We start from the raw sequence: 21,214 nt of genomic DNA on the forward strand, positions 1-21,214 counted from the left end.
CATGGAGTGATATCAGTTAGGCTAAACTAAAATACTTTAAAGGCTTTTGATTGTTTATAGGTTTGGGTTTCAAATTAGTACATGTTAATTGTTGAATTAGTAGTCGTATTTTGTTTGTTATATGTATTTCTAAACAGTGTTTGGAAGCAGGAATCCTTTTTCCATTTGCGGCAGCATTGTGAACAATGGAACGTTGTGATCTTGCTAGAGGAGAATTTTTTGTTAGTATTGTAGAGTAATGTAATTAGGCCCTATATGGAACTCGAAAACAGATTTGAATTTTTGTTCTGGCTGTGGTTTTATGCTTTCCTAAAATGTGGCCTGAAACAGTTTATTAGTAAATATGCTGAATTGCTTTTTCTGGCAAGTGCATTTCAGTATCGAATCCAAGTAAAAATACAAATATTTACTTACAAAAGTCGTTTGGTGTGGTAATAATTTTACCATGGCCATTGACCCACTAGTGAAATGTTAGGACATTACTAGATTGGATCCTGTTTATTTAAAGGCCGAGAGAGGGGAGAAGAGAGGAAGCTAACATTAATTGAGTACCTGTTATGTGCCATCAGACTTGGCATGCCATCGTACTATCCTGTTTTTACTCTCCTAGCAGTTCAGTGAGGAGGTTTATTTATCTCTTGTTCCAGCAAGAAAAATAATGCTCAAAGGTACTTGTAGAAATTGAGAGATTCATTCAAAAAATCCATATGAAAATGTAAACAACCCAAAACAAAGCAAAGAGACTTTTTATTTTTGGCCATGCCAGGTGGCATGGGAGATCAGGGATTGAACCTTGTGCCCCCTGCAGAGAACATGCAGAGTCTTAACCACTGGATAGCCGGGGAAGTTCCCAAAGCGATTTTTTAAAGAGAAACAGTTGGAAGACTAACATCACCTGATATCAAGACTTACTGTGAATCTTGAGTAAACTGGACGGTGTGGTGTTGGAGAGAGGGATGCGCGTGTAAATCAGTGAGGTCAGCTGGTGTCTAGGAGGAGACCTGTGAGTGTGCGGTTGGCTCATTGTCCGTGCACTTGCGGCTGTGCCGGGTCTTGGCTGCTGCACGGGGGCTTTCTCTGGCTGTGCCACATGGGCTGAGTTGCTCCATAGCACATGGAACCCTCGTGGGCTAGCGGATTCGTCACCACTGAGCCAGCAGGGACGCCCGGTCAATCTCATTCTTGACAAAGATGCCAAGGCAGTTTAATGGGGAAAGTAAAAACTTTTCAACAGATTGTGCTAGAGTAACTCTGCATCCACATACAGGGAAAAAATATACCTCATTATCGTACATAAAAATTAACTCAAAGATCACAAAGCTAAAACTAGATAATTCTAAAAGAAAGCATAGGAGAAAAATCTTTGTGACCTTGAATTCAAAAATTTTTCTTTAAAAAAATTTTCTTAGATCACAGTAAGCAAAATCACAAAGAAAAAAATTATATGCTGACTGATCAAAATTTTAAACTTGCTCTTTGAAAGACATCATTAAGAGAACAAAAAAGTTGCTTGTTTCAGAATAAATAAAGAATTCTTAAATTTCATCATAGCAGTAAGGAGATAATTCATTTAAGAAAATTGGTAAAATGTTTGAAAAGATTCTTCACAAAAGAAGTTATACTAATGGCAAAAAAAAAAAAAGAAAAGAAGTTAACATTAATGGTGTGGGGATGTGCAAATTAAAATCATAATGAGATACCACTATACACTGATTAAAATAGTTTAAAAGACTGATAACATTAAGGGTTGACTAAGATATGGAGTAACTGGAATTCTTGTGTACTATTGATGGGAAGGTATAATGGCAAAGTCACTTTGTAAAACTGGTAGTTTCTTATAAAGTTAAACATACCATCCACTCATTCTACTCCTGGATATTTATTTACTCAGGAGAAATGAAAACAAGGTCACAAAAAGTCTTGTATATGAATGTTCATAGCAGCTTTATTCATCATACCCCCAAGTGGAAAGAACCCAGATCTCCATCAACAGGTGAATGGATTAGCAAATGTGAACCATCCATAGAATGGACTAGTCACTAATGAAAAGGAACATACATACAGAACCATGTATCCAGCAACATATAGACATTTCAAAATCATTATGTTGAGTGAAATCACACAAAAGAATATGTATTGCATGATTCTGTTTCTGTATAAAATTCTAGAAGATACAAACCAGTCTGTAATGACAAAGTAGGTAAGTGGAAAAGGGTAGAGAGAAGGCTGGACTGCAGAGGGTCACAAGGAAACGGGGATGATAACCAAAAAAAAAAAAAAAAAAGTGAAATGAAAGCCAAAAGATGAAATATACCCAGTGTTTGTGCAGATATAAGCAACCAGAACCTTAGACTCAGCTTGTGGGAGTATGAATCAGTGTGAACACTGGGAAACTGGCGGTATCTCCTAACACTAACTCTGTGCATCTTATGACAGCAGCTCCATGCCTCGGTGTGTGCCCAGCAGACATGCGTACGTGTGTTTACCAAGTAACTTACACTAGAACGTCCATAGAACTTAACTGGGCATAATAGCACCCACTGGAAGCTACCCAAATGCCCGTCAACAGAATGGGTTAGTAAATTGTGATACTATGTAATTGAATACAGCAGTGATAATGAGCAGACTGTATCTACTCACAACCAGTGGTGGGCCAGAGCTCATGCTCTGAGACTCTGTTTATGTAAGTTTAAAACCAGGCAAAACTACCCTGTGCTTTGAGAAGTCAGAATCTGGTTATCCTCAGATGGAAAGTTTGGACTAGGAGAGCCCAAGGCAGACTTCTGGGGGTGTTGGGTATCTTTTGTTTCTTGCTCTGGTTGCTGGTAACATGGGTGTGTTTAGTCTATGAAAATTCATTGAGTGGTACACTTAATTGTGCAGCTTTATGTATATATGTTATAGTTCATGAAAAGTTTTAAACAGACATGTACTGTCACAGAAAGGTGTCCTGATAATCGTAAAGTGAGAAATGTAAATTTTAGAACATCTTGTGTGATAAATGATCCCACTTATATAAATGGAATGATAAACAGTAAACTTAATCCAGATTACCTCTTGGGAGTAATAATGGTGCTTGGTGGGGAGAATCATTAGCTTTGTTGTAGTTACGCGACGTTGCTTCAGTCTTGTCTCTTTGTGACCCTGTGGGCCATAGCCTGCCAGGCTTCTGTGCTTGGAATTCTGCAGGCAAGAATACTGGAGTGGGTTGCCATGCCCTCCTCCAGGGAATCATAATGTAAGCAAATAAACAATGAGAACAGTTTCTGTTCAAAATATTTATTGGGCTGAGTTGGTTCCTGTAGTTGAGGCTTGTGAATTTGTTGTTCAGTTGTGCCTCTGACTCTTTGAGACCCCATGAACCACAGCACGCCAGGGTTCCCAGTCCTTCACTGTCTCCCAGAGTTCGCTTAAACTCATGTCCATTGAGTTGGTGATGTCACCCAACCATCTCATCTTCTGTCGTCCCCTTCTCCTCCCACCTTTAGTCTTTCCCAGCATCCGGATCTTTTCAAATGAGTTAGCTCTTCGCATCACGTGGCCAAAGTGTTGGGAGTTTCAGCTTCAGCATCAGTCCTTCCAGTGAATATTCAGTAATCGTTAAATAAATATGTTAAGTCTAGTTTTGTATTTAATAGAGTAGTTTAAAGTGAAAATCTCTCTAAGCTTCCCACTAACTTTGAAATTACATTCAGTTCAGTCACTCAGTTGTGTCTGACTCTGTGACCCCATGGACCACTGCACGCCAGGCTTCGCTGTCCATCACCAACTCCCAGAGCCTACTCAGACTCATGTCCTTTGTGTTGGTGATGCCATGCAACCGTGCCTATCAATGACATTTCTCCTTGATTGACAGGTTAATGGGCTTTGTTCTTGTTGGATGTGATATCCCATTGTTGGCTTTCTTTGGTTGGCCCCGCTTGAATAACTTCAGTAAATCCATAGACTTATAGAACTATCGATTATTAGAGCTGGTAGGAACTTGAGGAGTTCATTTGGTCTAGTTTTTTTTTTTTTTTTTTTAATATTTAATTATTTATTTTTGACTGTGCTGGACCTTTGTTGCTGTGAGGGTGTTTTCCCTGTGGAGGCACCCGGGCCTCATCGCGGGGCTCCTCTTGTTGTGGAGCGGGGGTTGCAGGGCGCCAGGGCCCCACAGTCGCGGCTCCTGGACTCGGGGCCACGTGCCCGGGCTTAGTTGTGCGTGTCCACGACATGTGGGGTCTTTGTTCCCTGACTATCAAGTGAACCCGCACCCCCTGTGTTAGCAGGCCGGTTCTTAACCACTGGACCACCGGGGAAGTCCTGAGAAAGTGAAGTGCTGTTTAGACAGGGGGATAGAAATAAGAAATAAGGGAAAAATAGAGCGTGCTTGTTTTGGCAGCACATACGCTAGTGATGCAGAGAAGATTAGCATGGCCCCTGAGTAAGGATGGCACACAATTCATGAAGCTTTCCGTCTTTCAAAAGAGGGGGAGGTGCAAATTAGAAAAAAATGGAGAAGAGTATGGGAGATGAAAATATGGTCAGTCTTCATGGATGATGGGGAGTGAGCTGTGTCTGGGAGCGAGGGCGGGGGGTCACAGTGTGGTCCAGGTGCTTGTCTAAAATGAGAGCCCACCACCAAGTTGCTTCAACTGTGTATCTTCAGGGAGAATTTTAAACCTTTCTGCTTAATAGTTAGCAGCATATATGGGAGGAATTGAAATGCATCTCGTCACTTTTTACTTCAATTTTTTTATCCAACCTAAACCTGTATTAGGTTGCTTCGGATAATTTGTAATTATTGTAACACTGACATAATTGTTGATGGGTTTGTAGATCTACTTTACTTTGGCAGATGTTTATGAGTTAGAACAAATGTTTCTGATTGTCAGAACCTGCACATATAAAGTACTCAAATTCCTGTTTGATAGGTAGATTTTAAATGATTAACTGAAGCAAATGATTTGAGCAGCATAATTCACTTTTTACTAGGAAGGTAGTCCTAAGAAAGCTGCTAGTTTCTTGGCATCATTTCAGGTGACTAAATTGAAGTTAACGAGTTGTAGGAATTTTTGTTTTAACCATTTCCGCCTAAGCCTGTATGTGAGCTCACAATATCCCTCTCTAATTAGAAGTAAAAACACAGTACATTACCGCTCTAATCTTATGTTGTCCTGACATTAGAATAAATGCTACTAATCATATGCTTTCCCAGAGGAGATTGGCTGTGACCATTGAGAAAAACCCCAGCGTTTTCCCCCTTGTTCAGCTGCAACTTGAAATTCATTTTGTTTCAGCTCATATCTTTTGGAAGACTTTTCTTCTTCACTCAGTATATGAAAACTAAAATTTTTATTTCTCAATGTATGCAAGTCCAGTGATTTGGAGAGGTTTATTTATGGAGCTTTGTAGATTATGATGTCTTTAAGAAAGACGGGTGTTGTTTAGTCACTGAGTCGTGTCCATCTCTTTATGACCCCATGGACTGCAGCACGCCAGGCTTTCCTGTCCTTCACTATCTCCTGGAGCCTGCTCAAACTCATGTCCATCGAGTCGGTGATGCCGTTCAAACATCGCATCCTCTGTCGTCCCCTTCTCCTCCTGCTGTCAGTCTTTGCCAGCATCAAGGTCTTTTCCAGTGCGTCAGCTCTTCACATCAGGTGTAGAATACTACTGTAATAGAAAGTCAGCTGGGTGCTGTTTCCTAAACCTCACAGCCTTGGCCACCCTGAGAGAACCAGATTGAACAGCAAAGATAAAGTTGTTTGCTCATGGAAGGCCCCGGAATTCAGGCAGGTCATTCCTGCACTTCTGTGAGTGCTGATCTGGGATAGTCAACAGCAAAGAAAAAGTTGTTTGCTCACGGAAGGCTCCGGAATTCAGGCAGGTCATTCCCGCACTTCTGTGAGTGCGGATCTGGGATAGTAGTCACCATTGGCACCAACAGTATGTTAAATGCAAAACCATTGGTATGTTTGAAAAATAGTTGACCCCCATTTCCATCTCTGTGTATCTCTGTCCATGACTTAGCTAAGGATTCCTTAGCTAAGAATCATCAGTAAGTGTGGTCACTCCCACTTCTCAGAAATTCCTAAGCCGGTCAGAGTCCTGCTTTAACCTGTCCTGCTTACCTTTAGTACTGTCTCTTTCATTTCTGCTAAGCATGGAGTACACAAAGGAGAGAGGGGTGCTGAGGAGAGACCAAAGTATGTAAGATCACAGTTTTCAGGCAGATGGCAGAGAGGAGAGAATCTGAAGCCTGGACCTAGCTCCCGCCTGGGTTACTGTCTCTGTCTTTGATGGGCTTTTTCAGATCTGTCCTCATTGCTGAGTGGGCTGTTGTAAAGTACACATCTGATACGTTGTTTCCTTGCTTAGCTTCTGTCACTGCTTCTCTGTGGCTTGTAATAGAGACCAAGATCCTTCAGCTCAGTTCAGTCGCTCAGTTGTGTCCGACTCTTTGTGACCCCATGGACTGCAGCACACCAGGCCTCCCTGTTCATCACCATCCCATGTCCATTGAGTCGGTGATGCCATCCAACCATTTCATCCTCTGTCGTCCCTTTCTCCTCCTGCCTTTAGTCTTTGCCAGCATCAGGGTCTTCATCAGGTGGCCACAGTATTGGACTTTCAGCTTCAGCATCAGTCCTTCCAGTGAATATTCAGGACTGATCGCCTTTAGCATGGACTGGTTGGATCTCCTTGCTGTCCAAGGGCCTCTCGAGAGTCTCCTCCAACGTCACAGTTCAAAAGCATCAATTCTTCGGCGCTCAGCTTTCTTTATGTTCAAGATCCTTAGTTTGTCATCAAAGACTGTCTTGCTGTATCTCCTACCTCACGCGTGGTCATTTGGCAACCGGGAACTCCTTGAAGTCTTCTTCTTGTCGCCTTCTCTCCCACTCCCTCCTCTAACCCTCTGGGTGGCTTGGGTGCCCTTCTCAGTGCCTCTGGCTAGAATCTGACTTTAGATCCTCTCTTCTCTGCCATCTGCATGAAAAATGTGACCCTACCTACTTTGGTCTCTCCTCAACACCCGTCTCCCCTTTGTGTATTCCATGCTGAGCAGAAACAGCACCTCCTGTTTCCTCGTTGTACCTTGTACATTGAGTTTCTAATTATCAGTTGATTCCAACAGTAGACCATGAACTTAGTGTGGAAACTTATTTCCTGGGGCCTAGCGTAGTGCCTGGCACACAGTGGGGGCTCAGTTCGTGTAGTGAAGGAAAAGCCCACGCAGAATGTTGGCTTGGATGAATTTTGGAAGGTTGTTTCATCTCCTTTGGTAAGTCGTGATGATTATTATGGTTTTCACGTCTCTGAGGAGGCCAGAGGAACGTGGCAACTGAAGATCAGGTCTCTGGAGTCGGACGGCCTGGGTTCCAGTCCCAGACACACGTGACCCGAGGCACGTTACTTCACCGTTCTGTGTCTCAGTTTCCAAGTCTGTAAAATGGGGCTAATAAGAGAAGCTTATTAAATGTGAAGGTTAAATAAGATAATTAAATCCTGACGTCTAAGTGCTTAGCAAATACTCTTCACTTTATTTGATATCGTTTGGTGTTCATGAAAACATTGTAGATACTGCATTTGTATAAATCAAGTTATATTCTAGCTTTATTAAGGGAATTTTGTATTAAAATGTTATTTGATGACTTTTAAATAGCACCAGTGTTTTTATAATTATCCAGGTAGAAGTTCTCTGCATTTTCTTTGACAGCCTTCCCTACTGCACCCCCCAAAACCCCAGATACACATACACACACTTAATCAGTTGTTAAATCCTGTAAATTTTGCCAACAAAATGTCTCTTCCTTTCCAAGTAATCCTGCACACCTTAGTCGGATGACTCTTCCTAAAGCATAGCCTTTTTTAAAAACTCTTCAGGGAAGCCCAGCCCATTGGATTAAGTGCCGTGCAGACTCCTTGGCCCACCTCCTGGTGCTTCAGAGGCTCTGTCCCTCTCCAGCCTCACCTCCTGCTCCCAGGGGCTCGCCTAGAGCTTCGGCATGGCAGCCCTCCCGCGTCTCCCCACTCGAGCCCTGCTTTTCTGCAGCCACTGGGTGGGGGTTGTGTCCCCCACCTTAGCTCTGGCTGTTGAAAGTCTACCATTTAAGGCAACTGAAATGCCACCTGTTTCTTGAAGATTAAAAAAAAACAACAGCAACTTCTCAGCTACACGTGTCCCCGCCTTCCTGTGGACTGGCAGCACTGCCCCTCTCTGAAAGACAAGATTGGCTTTTGATCAGTTTTCTGGGTACCTAACTTGTTACTCCTTCCTGAGCCCAAGCTTGCCAGGGAAGAGACTGTCTTATTTCTTATTCTTGTTGAACCCAGTATTCTTCCTTTTTTTTTTTTTTTTTTGCCAAGTTTACTTATCATTTATTTTCATTGGAGGCTAATTCCTTTACAGTATTGTGGTGGTTGTTGCCATACACTGACATGAATCAGCCATGGGTGTATCTGTGTCCCCCATCCTGAACCCCCTCCGACTTTCCTCCCCATCCCATCCCTCAGGGTCGTCCCAGTGCACCAGCCCTGAGTGCCCTGTCTCGTGCATGGAACCTGGACTGGCGATCTGTTTCACATATGGTAATATACATGTTTCAATGCTGTTCTCTCAGATCACCCCGCCCTCGCCTTCTCCCACAGAGTCCAAAAGTCTGTTCTTTACATCGTGTCTCTTTTGCTGTCTTGCATATAGGGTCATTGTTACCATCTTTCTAAATTCCATATGTATGCGTTAATATACTGTTCAGGTGTTTTTCTTTCTGACTTACTTCACTCTGTATAATAGGCTCCAGTTTCATCCACCTCATTAGAACTGATTCAAATGTATTTTTAATGGCTGAGTAATACTCCATTGTGTATATGTACCACCGCTTTCTTACCCATTCGCTGCTGATGGACATCTAGGTTGCTTCCATGTCCTGGCTGTTGTAAACGGTGCTGCGATGAACATTGGGGTACACGTGTCTCTTTCAATTCTGGTTTCCTCGGTGTGTATGCCCAGCAGTGGGATTGCTGGGTCATAACGCAGTTCTATTTCCAGTTTTTTAAGGAATCTCCACACTGTTCTCTATAGTGGCTGTACTAGTTTGCATTCCCACCAACAGTGTAAGAGGGTTCCCTTGTCTCCACACCCTCTCCAGCATTTATTGCTTGTAGACTTTTTCATAGCAGCCCTTCTGACCGGCGTGAGATGGTACCTCATTGTGGTTTGGATTTGCATTTCTCTGATAATGAGTGATGTTGAACATCTTTTCATGTGTTTGTTAGCCATCTGTATGTCTTCTTTGGCGAAATGTCTGTTTAGTTCTTTGGCCCATTTTTTGATTGTGGACCCAGTGTTCTTGCCCTTCAGTGCTCAGTAAGTATTTGTTCCTGAAATGCTTTTTATGGGAGCAGAATACATTTATAATTACTGTGTGCAATGCACTGTTCTTCCCAGCTTTTTATACATCTTATGTTGTTTCATCCTTGCTCTTCTTCCCCAGTTATAGATAGGCACTGTTAGTATTCCTGTTTTCAGTACAAAGAAGCTGTTGCCTAGAGAGGGTATATAATTTGTCCAAGAAAGGGACACACCACTAGTAGGTAACCAGTATTCTCAATCCTGTTTAACCTGTTTTACCCCCAAATCTACATAACACTATAGCTGAAATGTAACCACTGTGTATCCACTACCTACTTTTTGAAAAATAACACTACATACTCCCAAGAAAAAAGAAATTTATCCCTAGTGCTTTCTACCTAATAAATGCTAATAAATATAGGTTAAGTAAATGTATAAGGAAAAGAAACTATTGGTTCTTTTTCTCTGTTGATTTTTCATTTGGATCAAGAAGGAAACCACATAACAGCCATCACGATGCATACACGGGGTGCCATGAAGCCTTGTTTCCTGTTGACTGTCCCAGGGATGAGACTCCAGTTACTGAGGGCTGTGGGAGGGAAGGCGCTTCTCTCTCCAGCCAGTGCCCAGAAGGAAGCGCCTCCCAGCTTGACTTGGTGCCTGTTTCTCCTTGATGCTAAGTAATCTGGGGGAGTTGTTGTCACTCTTGATAAATCGGACATCTGTGGTGTCTGTTGTTTTCTTGAGGGATTAAAGAGTCACACAGTCATAAATTACCCATGCAAAGCACTACAGTCCAGAAAATCCAGAAAAACACTTTGTTGTGCCATGTAACAGTAGACAGTCTCCCTGCAGCTCTTCTGACTGACCTCTCCCTGAGTTTTTTCTCTGCCAGTAGAAAAGAGCCACACCGTGTGGGTTTGCACTCTGGCTTAGCTGTGTATTCTTGGGCAACTCGCTTAACCCTGTTCTTACGTTGCTTCCTCTTCTGTAACTGAGGATCGTAATACACCTCTTAGGCGGTTCTGTGGTTCAAATGGAATAATACCTGGAAACTCTGGTACATCAGTGCCTGCTGCTGCTGCTAATCGCTTCAGTCGCGTCCGACTCTGTGCGACCCTCTGGACAGCAGCCCACTGGGCTCCTGTCCACAGGATTCTCGGCAGGGACGCTGGAGTGGGTGCCGTCTCCTCTCCATCGTCAGCGCCTGCCACTCTATAGATGCTAGTGCCTCAGCAGTGCTAGTCACGCAGTCGTGCCCCCTCTCTGCGGCCCTGTGGACTGTGGCCTACCAGGCCCCTGGCCAGGCAGCTCCCCAGGCAAGAGCACTGGAGCAGGTCGCCATGCTCTTCTCCAGGGGAGCCCCTGACCCAGGGATTGAACTTGGGTCTCCCGCATTGCAGGCAGATTCTTCACCGTCTGAGCCACCAGGGAGCCCCAAAGCACCCCTTCCTCCCAAAAAGTCCAATGCAAGGCACCTACAGTCCATGGGGTCGGTGACAAAAGTGTCAGATACGACTTAGTGACTAAACAACAGTGGTGGCATCTTTGATTGTGTTTGAAACTTAGTGATTCTGCATTTTCCTCAGTGTCCCTTTAATCATTAGTCATCAGAGCTGCTTGCTTTCCCGCATCCTCTGCCCACATGTGAATGAACTGTCGCTTCTTTTGTGCATTCTTGGAAGCCACGCAGCTGTCGGAGTTCTGAAGGCTGCATCGTGCGCTGTATGCTCTCATTTAAAAGGACCCTTGTCGCCAGCCGGCGCCTCTGGAAGCAGCACACGAGTGCTGTGACGGCTCCCACGTGTACCTTCCTTGTCTTTACTCCTTCCGGCCACTGCTGTACTTGTTCTGATCAGAATCCTGCCAGTTGATGTCCACCCTAGAAGCTCCTGCAGATGCTCCGGCCTCTGTGTCATCTGAGAGGCCAGGAAGGCTAAGGGCGTTCAGTAGCCACCTTCTTAGCCTGTTTCCCACACACCCTGCAGCAGTGTTGCCGCGTGAGAAGCTGGTGAACACAGACCACATTTACCATCTTGGGGCCGTTGGCCTGGCACACTTTCTGGGTTAATTCACATGACTTGGCATTTATACATGGACACCTGGGACAATCTGTCTTTGCCTCAAAGGATTAAGTAACACAGTTTGGAGTTGACTTAAAACTATTTTTTCCCTCTCATAAATTGGGCCCTGAGCATCTTTCATAAATCAGGAATGTTTCTTGGAAATGTAATTCTCGCTAAACTCAGTCCCAAGGGTACTTTCCTATAAAAGCACATTTTTGTTTGTTCTGTCATAACAAATGCGTTTGATGATTGTAATAGAAATGTAATAGAAATGAGTGTTATAGAAACATGATTGAACAGGAAAGAACACCCATTATAAATAGGTCAGTTTGATACTAATCCATGTGCAAAGCATAAATATAGCTTTATTAAACACACGACAGCTCTAGGAAAATGTTGTTTAAAGCAACATGTTCTAGTTCAGCAGTGAGTCTGAAGGAATCCCCTATTTTGTTTAAAAAAAAAATGTATTACTATAAACAGTTGCTAATGCCTGTGAAAAAAAAGTCAGCTATGCAGAGTGGATAAAAAAGATTCCAGTCTTCAGCTGTGGTTCACCCACAGTGCGATCTTCCTGTGGAGTTGTGTTTTAATGGAGGGATTAACTCTTATGTTTCACTTTTGACATCTTTTGAGTGTGTTCTTAGAGAGGTAGCAGACCTTACTACCATTTACTGAAGTCTGTGTCAGACTGCAGATACCTTACATTGTCCTAAGACCACGATGCTCGTAGACGAGCACGCTGCGGGCAGGTGAGGCCAAAGCACTCACCCTGAGGTCAGAGGGCTGGCCAGTGAGGACGGCCCAGGGCTCTGAACTGGACCTGTCTCCCAGCAGCATCAGTGCTCTTGCATCACACGCAGTGGGAAAGTAAGTCTCTCAGATTTTGGAAGCTGTATCTCTCCGTCATTTAAGAATTGTTTGGCATATGGCTCCTAGACTCTTAAAAACTTGCTTGTAATTGCTGTAGTTTCTCATATTGATAAACTGCCAGTTGAATATGGTACTTAAGTGTTTGCTATTACATCGTGATTTGGTATACAAAGTAAAATGGTAGATGTAGATCAAAGATTTAGCGTTGATAAACTACACATTGGACTTAGGAATTTAGGAGCTTCGTTTAAAATGCTGATAAGCTGGAGTGAGATCTTAGTTATATAGTCAGTTATTGATAAATGAAAGGTCTTGGTCTTCTTTCCCCTATGGTCAGTTTTTCATGGACATGTTTTTTAAGTGACTTTCTGAGGATTTTTTTTTAACGCTTCCCCAGCAAATTCCTCAATTGAATGTTCGTTGACAGTTACAACTTCTACAAAATTGATTCCATAGGAACCTTTATTTCTCCAACTTGTTCTGCTTAGGGACTAACATCCAAAGTACATTTCTGGGATTTCCCTGGTGGTCCAGTGGTTTAGATTCCATGCTTCCACTGCAGGGGGCCTGGGTTCAATCCCTGGTCAGGGAACTAAGGTCCTGCCTGCCTTGTAGGATAGCCAAAAAAAAACACACCCAAAACATTTATACCTCAGGACTGCAGTCAGATTATGTGGCCTGCTGCTGAATTCTTGCTGGTTATGTTTGCTTTCTCAGTATTTCAGTGAAGTCAGGCTTCGTGATACGTGGCATGGTGACTTGTCCATATGTCACAGTAACGGCCGTCAACATAGATTCCCCACCCCGGCCCCCCCACCCCCACACATGGGGCTTGGGATGTGCACTGGTATACTGCTGTTAGTTGTTATTCTTTTAAATTTGTTATAAAATCCGCTTGGGCATATGATGGGGCAGTATTTTTTTATGTAGTTAGTGGAGTGAGTTCTCTGTTGTTTTGTTCTAAAATAGTATCAGATGAACTGTTAAGGAGTTACTTCTTTCCAAAAATGTGTGTTTATCTACTGGCCCGTTTTATGATGTCCTTTTGGGCACTAAACGTGCATTAAAGGGCCGGGTTAGATTGATTCGGAGCAATTTCTTTTTGAAAGAATTTGTGCCAATTCTTTTTCCTCTTCAAAAGAAATGGTTTCAGAGCATGGGCTTCTTGCCTAATGTCAATTCCATAAGGCTTCTCTGTTTTGGGGTGGTTTTTCTTTCTGCCTTGTTCTCTGCCTTCCCCTTGGTGGATTTTGCCATTAGGAAGATGTGTACCCGCAATCAGGCATTTCTTTACTTTAGAGTTATTTGTCATTCCAGACAGCATGGGCCAAAAGAACAGGCTTAAAAGGGGAGGCAGAGTTATATAAATTTTATTCATAGTTAAATATTTGCTTCCAGGGAAGGTGAAAAATGCTTTGTGCTTTTTCCTCTGGCTTTTTTCTTCTAAGAGAACTTGAAATGCAACAACAAAAAAGAAGTGGCCAAAGGCTGAGAGGACTCTCCTCTTTTTCCATGTTGGTTTGTTTTTATTGTAAGACAAACCTTTCATGTTTTATTGTTACGAAGTTTAAACCTGGCCTAGAGGTGCCAATCTTTAGTGGAAACAGCTGCGGAGTTGGTGTCCCCTGATCAGGTGGGACTTTCTTTGAAGCAACATGTTGCCTTTTAAAAGAAAATTGAGCATGTGAGAACTTGAACCTGTGAAACTCATCAGCAGTTCCACCATTGTTTATCTCTTAAATAACCGAGATAGCTAACTGAAAGTAAAACGTTGGCATTTAAACATCAACTTCTGTGTTACTTTTTCTGAAGGGAACAGACTTGGTATTTTGTGTCTTAAAAATATAGAAATGGAGAAAAAAAATCACTCATAAGAACGGAAGATGTTGCAGCTCAACTTAGGAGCATAGAGTATGCTTCTGCTTCAGGCTAGTCTGAACTGATTTTGATCCCAGTTTATATACTTGCAAGGAAAGGCCTTTAATAGAGCTTCCCTGGTGGCTCAGGTGGGAAAGAATCTGCCCGAAATGTTGGAGACCCGGGTTCAGTCCCGGGGTCAGGAAGATCTCCTGGAGAAGGGCATGGCCATCCACTCCAGTGCACTTGCCTGGAGATTTCCATGGACAGAAGAGCCTGGGGTCGCAAAGAGCCAGACACGACTGAGTGGCTGACACACACACACCCACACCCCTTTAATAGTAGCAGAATTGAAGTGGTCAGGCATAGACCTGAACTTAAATGAAGTCTAGAGAGGAAAGATTTTCTCCTTTGTCCTGGTTGGTGTGAAGCCTTTCTCCTCTTTGTGGCCGAGTGATAACTGGTAGCAGTGGCTTTAGCATTGCTCTTGATCTACTGCTAGGAAAGGTTGAGCGTCAGAGAGCTTTCTTTCCTTGGGGGAAAATAGAGACAGGCATGGAATCAGAGGGACAAGGAAAGTGCTGAAATATTTTCCTTTTGGGCTTTTGATTTGTTTGCCAAAAAATTGCCTTCCAGATGGAGAAGACCAAACGCTCTGATTGTGAGCCATTGTGTTTGTACTGGCCTACCTCCCCATCCCACTGCCTGGTTTGAAATCTGTGGGCCAGTCCAAATTCTTTACCTCATTTTCTAGGACCAATTTACTGTCTTACTCATCTTCCAGCTGCAAGGGGGTGAGGCAGGTTACTTTGAAATGGAAGCCCATGCCATTTTAGAAAATCAGGCCGCAGCAGATTCTTGCTGGGGAGCGCCAGTCACGATGGCCGCGTCTCTGAAGTCCTTGCGGCACACCTTCCAGGTAGACTTGTGTCTGTGACATGTGCGGCGGGCGCAGCCTGGGGACGGCTCTGAACAAGCCCAGCTGGCCCTGTGTGGGCTTGTTGCTGCCCTGGTTGCCTAGCGTCCTGGGCTGTCGCATGAGAGGCACACTTTGGTTTTGGCTAAATCCTGCTTCGCTGGCAGTAGGAATCTCGATGCCCCAGTCTCCCTTGGGAGGCATCAGTTGTTCAGGGGTTGGCACTGGGAGATCTCGTGGCTTTGCAGTCTAGCAGACTCGGGCCCAGTTCACTGCTCTTCCGCCGACGTGTGCTTGAACAAGTCATCTTCTGCATCTGGAAACGGGGGGTGGAACCATGTCAGGCTGCTGTTTGGTTTACAGGGATTTTTGGTGGAGTAGGGAGGGACTGTTGGGTACTCATGGGAGAGACTGGTGTTTGTTCCTTTCCCTTCTCTTTATGTCAGCCTGGAATAGGTTAACCATTGTGGTCTGTAAACTGACAGGTTTTCCGTCACTTCATTAAACTGCATGGAAATTGAGATGACATGAGAGATCTTCAGATGTTGCATTTTAAAGCTGGGCCACAGTACCTAGTGCAGGGCCTGTCGGACAGTACAGAGTAATGGTTTTTAACTAAAATTCATATTTTTATAGGATACAGTCATAGGAAGGAAACGCATCATGGCCACATGTAGAGGGTAAGAGAGGATTATCAGAACTCACTCTGGGTAATAACATAGACACTTTGATCAGGCCAGCATCAGCGGGATTGTTACACAGGTGAACAGAAAAGGTGTGGGCTAGCTTACTTGCTTAAGATGAAGCTCTCTGTATTTGGAGCAGAAGGGTCAGGTTTGCTGGCTGAGAGTACTCTGAGTGTTCACACTGCCTAGCCTGCATCCATGGTTGGACAGGGAAGAGGCAGGTGAGAATCGGGGCCTTTGTGTGGGGCTTAATCGTGAAGAAGTTTGTCAGGGCTCTGTTGGACCATGGGGCAGACACGTAGTAAAGAACATTAGGATACTCTGAAAAGCCTGAAAACAATCGTCTGTCAAGTCTGAGGGAAAAACAGGCCTTGGCTCTCTTCCTTGGCATGTGTAACTTTACTTTTTTGATAATAGAAAAATAAGTTTATCTCGAAGCTTGGGACATGTGTCTCTACAGTATGTGAGATGATTTTTTTCCTAAAGTGTTACCACAGGTAAATGTTTTCATTTTAATCGTTCTGCATTCATTTAAAACGTGCCTTATTAAAAAAAGTATAGCTGGCACTCAAATCTGTGATTATAGATACTATTTAAGTTTAAGTTGAATTTGTATAATTAAATATATTCATTAACTTTTTTTTCTTTTTTAAAGAAAATAAATTATGACCATATCAATAGAATGACCAAGGTTGAGAAAGATTGGTCAAAATGAGAATTTAGCTTTTTTTTTTTGGCCCCAAGCTTAAGGTTCCTGTGAAGTTTGATTTAAAATTAGGTATTTAAAGTTTTTTCTTTCCACCAGATCATTAAAACAGGGTTGCATTTGTTTTTTCATCTTGAAAGATGGTGGTTAAAAGTGCCCCGTAAGTCAGCGAGGAGAGGGGATTGGCGTCCACGCTTGAGGGTGTGCTTTCCCCGTCTGGACACTCTGACTTGTGACAGCAGCTCCTCTGGATCGCTCCTTTCCATCTTCCTCAAAACGTCGCCATCACTCAAAGTGCTGGCACAGCCCGGGGAGCTTCCCGCTGAGGGCGTTTACCTGACGTGCCGGCCGTGGCGTGCCTGGGGAAGGTGGCGCGGGAGCCCGAGGTGCTGGAGGCTGTCTGCAAGCTGTGCAAGAGGGTCTTTTCAGAACTGTCTCCTGGCTTGTCCCCCCACCCCTGGGACTCGTCTAGACAGAATGAGGGAGAAAGTTCTTATCCCCTGGTGGGGCAGAGGGGACCACAGGCGTAGACAGAGTCTCTGACAACAAGAAGGAAGTTAGAAACGAGAAACTCGTCTCTCTACCAAGTTAAAAAAAATCTGTCTTGTAGATGTTTCCATTTGTGAAATGTTCCTTTTATTTTTGTCGAGTTACTGTTAAGGTGTTTAACATGTTTTTCCTCCCTCTTTTGTAGGTACTGGCTTTGGATTAGGACTTGTTTTCTCACTTACCCTCTTTAAAAGTAAGTGTGCCTTCCTACCTGTGTGCATAACGTCCTCGGGTACGCGTGCGCCTGGCAGGGACACAGCTGGAGGTACGGCCTCCTGGCTGCCAGGATCCGTGTATGGGTTTAGGTAGGCCGCTGTAAAGTGAGCTAGACAGAGACTATAGGTGCAGAAGAGGCCAGAACAGGGTGGGCATCTCCAGAATTCCCCGGGCATTAAGTCAGGGTGCCTGATATCTCAAATATGATATCATTAAAAAAAAAAAAGCCTGTATTTTATGCCAGTGAGTCGTTTGGCCAAATCTACACTCTCAAATAATTCTAATTAGTTATTTTTTTTTTTCTAAAGCAGCTTGAAAACGAAAGTCCTGCTGGTAATAAAAAGGAGTGGACCTGAAATAAATAGGCTTTTTGGCCAGAAATTCTCCTGAGCAAAGGGCAGGCAGTGTCCCTTTCATTTGGTGGAAGAACTTCTGAAGTTTGGCTGTTGAATAGAAGCCATAGGGGTCACTGTGACCTCTTTCCACGAGGAACTGGTGGGGACTATACAGCTGGAGAGTCCCCGTGAGCCAGTGCTGGTGTGAACTCATCACCTACGGCATTAGCTTACGTAAACCTTGTGACTTAGTAGAATCCAAGTATGTAAATACTGTGAAGTTCTTACATACTTTAAAAATTCAAAGACCTTACTGGTGTTGTTTATGATAAGTTTTAAGAGTTAGTTGAAATGAGCAGATGGTTAGAACTGCCATAGGGACGTTAACAGGCTCAACTGTGTCTGCTGTTTTCATTTGCGCCACTCACTGAGACTTCAAGCCTAGCAGCATGGGCCCTTAATCGACGCCCTCCCCTGGGCTGGTGGTGAGACACTGCCGGAAGCGTGGTGTGTGCTGAGCGTTCACTGAACCCTAAGCAGATGTGTTGAAGCCAGAGGAAAACTTTATTTTCTCCTCACGGTTCCCTCTTGGGGTTTTCCTTTTCTGCTCACCAGGAAGAATGTGGCCATTAGCCTTTGGCTCTGGAATGGGATTTGGAATGGCCTACTCCAATTGTCAGCATGATTTCCAGGCTCCGTACCTTCTACATGGAAAATACGTCAAAGTATGTACAGAATTGATACTTCTCTTTCTTCCTCCTGCCTCCTCAGAGAATTCTTTAGAGCGCAGATAAATAATAAATATGATAAATGATAAATAAACTGAGGTCTTTGTGGCACCACTGAGCTCGTAAATGAATCATCGACTTGAATCATGGTGCAGTAAAGCAGATTCTTATTAAATTCTCCTTTCTGTAGGCAGCACTTTTGTTCAGGATCTCAGAGTGCCCAGTAAACATCTCAGGCTAAACACATTCAGGCTAAACCTAAAGACTTCTGAACTCAGTCGTGCTTCTACTTTCTCCTGAAGAGGGCACGTTCTTGACTGTGAGTCCCGCCCGATTCTGCTGCAGTCTTGTCTACAGATGGGTTTCAGTGATGAAACAGGATGCGGAAGGTTAACACAGGCCTCAAGTGAAGGACATACCATGTCTCCTAAAGTTTCTGTGCACAGCAGCCTCCGGACGGAGATGCTGTTTGTTTTTGTATCCTTGGGGTTTGGAACAAAGTAGGTGCTCAAATAAATGTAAAATGAATGAAGTAAGTTGTATATCTTATTAGACGCGCTGATGGCCTCGGGCCTCAGGCTTACTAAGGCATCACCGTTACACAGCACCACTTTCATGAGGAACTCCTTCTCGGGACATGCAGAGCCGTCTGCCTTCTTGCTTAACCCTGAGCTAGAATCACTGCTCTGGGCTGCAGCCGGGGCCAGGGGAGAGACCCCAGAAGTCAGGACACCCCCACGTGTGCTTCCTGGGTGCTCTGGAGTTCTTCCCTTCTTTTATCACTTAATGAGGGTGGTAATTTCTGCCTGCTGGATTGCTGTGCAGATTAAATGTGAAAATGTCTTCAAGCTCTGAGGTGCTATATAAACGGAAATATGGGTTATTACAGTGGAGGCCAGCCAAGAAAGGGTGACTGACTCGTCCATTGCTCCACCGTACTAACAAGCAGGGCAGAGAATGGGGTACAAACGAGCGTCCCAGCTTGGTAGCTCCTATCTGAGAAGGTGCGTAGACTGCCAGCTGCCCACTGGCTAGCCTGTGTGGGCCTGGGGAGGGGACTGGGAGCAGGGGAGGCGGGAGAGCCTCGTGCTGGCAGGCCCTCAATGGTTGTGACCCACCCCTGCGCCAAGGCCAGGGTGCGTGCCCAGGGGCTTGCGTGGGCGGAGGGCAGCTGCAAAGCACCAGCGCCGACCTTGGGCAGTTTCTCTGCTCCCGGCTCCTCCCTTTTCGGCTGCAGCTGAGTCTGGAGGACAGAAAGAAACGGAGAGGAGCTTTAGGTCTTTTAATTGTTTGAAATGTTTTCATTGTTCCAAACTGAGTTGTCATGGATAAATGGCTCAGGGGTGATTATATGTGTGTGTATTTAATGGCTGGGAGTTACTGTGGAAAATGCTGTTAGAGGTTTTACAGCCTCGTGCGTGCTGCTCCAGCGCAGCCTGTAACTTTATCTGAGCTCGAGTCTGTGCCTCAATGTTGTCAGCCTCTAGTCTCTGAAGAGAGGAGCAGGACCGCGGCCTGGGGCTTTCCCAGTGTAGTCGCAATATGGGGTGACGATTGCTGAGCGCCTGCCACGCCCCATGGGCCATGCTGGGTGCTTTATCTTTCTGTTCCTTCTCGAGACCTCTCCCAGGAGGTCTGCGACGGAGGTTTGATGACCCTCGTTCAGCAGATGAGAAAACTGAACTTTACCGTTAGGAACTTGCCAGAGCTCCCAGCGTTAGTAGGCCGTTTGATTGCAGCGCTGCGCTCTCTCCAGCCGCCTGGGGCCCGTCCTTTTGGTGGGCGTTAGCCTGGAGGGCTGGAGACGGTCCTGTTGGGAGTGGGACCCGTTTGAAGCAGATGCCCGTAGGGCCCTGTGCGCCTGCCCCGCAGCGGCCGGTCAGAGGGGCTCGGCAGAAGGCCGAGCGTGCCTGCTAACGGGGTGTCCTTCCTTTCCAGGAGCAGGAGCAGTGACCCACGCCTGCGCACACCCCAGTGGGGGGCAGGAGAGGCCGCGCTTACCCCTCAGGAGCACTGGAGCGCCCGGGTGAGCTGGCACTCTCCGTGACCGCGGCGCCAGCAACGCCTTCAGCTCCAGCACACTGTGTACGTGTTTGGAACCAAGTCTGTTTCTTGTTTTGTATTTTCTCTCTGGAAATTGCAAGGAGATGGTCTTAAAATAAATAAATTAAACTAAAATCGGCAGCCCAGCGCATGGCCTGCATTTCTTTGCTTTTGGTCTGTGAGCAGAAGGAGTCTGTCTGAACTGCCAACAGCTGTAACCGCCTGGTCCCAGCCTCTCTCAGCGCCTTCCTGGAAGCGCAGCCGTGGTGCGTTCCTCCCCACTCGCCCTGTGAAGTGTAGTTTTCAGCACTGCTTCCACCTCATAAACCGGAGCTTGGGGAGCACGGTGTGTTGTCCGAGGAAGACGATGAGTGTCCAGGGGAGCCGCGCTTGCTCTGGCTGTTAGTTTGTAGAGCCGGTGTGTCGTCCTGACCACTGGACCCGGCCAGCCCGTCTCGGCCGTGTCTGCTGTGCTGGGGTCAGGCAGCCGGCCGTCTTGGCAGGTAGGGAGCCTCACTGTGCTGGTGGCTCACCCCATTGACGTCACGGTTCCTCTTCACTTCAGCGAGCTCGACGCCCACTGGCCGGGCCTCGGCACTGGGGGCTTTGGCCTGGGGACTGGGGAGAGGTCTTGGTTTGCACGGCTGGCCGGAAGGCCGCATGTGGGGTTGATTTCATCTTCGTGTAGCACCAGGAGGCCAAGGATGGAAGGGCCACTGCTGCTGCCCCTCTGTGAGTTTGCCCCTTTGGTTTCACCGGAATCAGGAAGGCTCGACACAAAGCGGGTACTGTAGCAGCTTGTTCTGAGAACATGCAGAGCCTCAGAAGTTAGGCTCTCGTATCTTATTTCTCTCTATTAATGAAATGAAGATGGGGAGGACTTGATCCCACTTGTCCCTTTA

General features: G+C 45.2%; 1 protein-coding gene and 1 pseudogene across 1 annotated transcript in view; both read left to right on the forward strand.

Moving 5' to 3' along the window:
* Positions 1–20,458, forward strand: part of MICOS10 (mitochondrial contact site and cristae organizing system subunit 10) — a 37,067-nt gene extending 16,609 nt beyond the window's left edge. The window contains exons 2-4 of the mRNA XM_040229436.1: positions 17,136–17,183; positions 18,157–18,266; positions 20,208–20,458. Of these exons, the coding sequence (XP_040085370.1) occupies positions 17,136–17,183; positions 18,157–18,266; positions 20,208–20,222 (173 nt within the window). The 3' untranslated portion in view covers positions 20,223–20,458. The remainder of the gene's footprint in view (positions 1–17,135; positions 17,184–18,156; positions 18,267–20,207) is intronic.
* On the forward strand, positions 4,369–4,466 carry LOC120855185 (annotated as a pseudogene).
* Positions 20,459–21,214: the final 756 nt, after the last annotated feature.

This window comes from Oryx dammah, unplaced genomic scaffold, assembly GCF_014754425.2.
Source record: "Oryx dammah isolate SB20612 unplaced genomic scaffold, SCBI_Odam_1.1 HiC_scaffold_27, whole genome shotgun sequence".
Classification (NCBI taxonomy): domain Eukaryota; kingdom Metazoa; phylum Chordata; class Mammalia; order Artiodactyla; family Bovidae; genus Oryx; species Oryx dammah.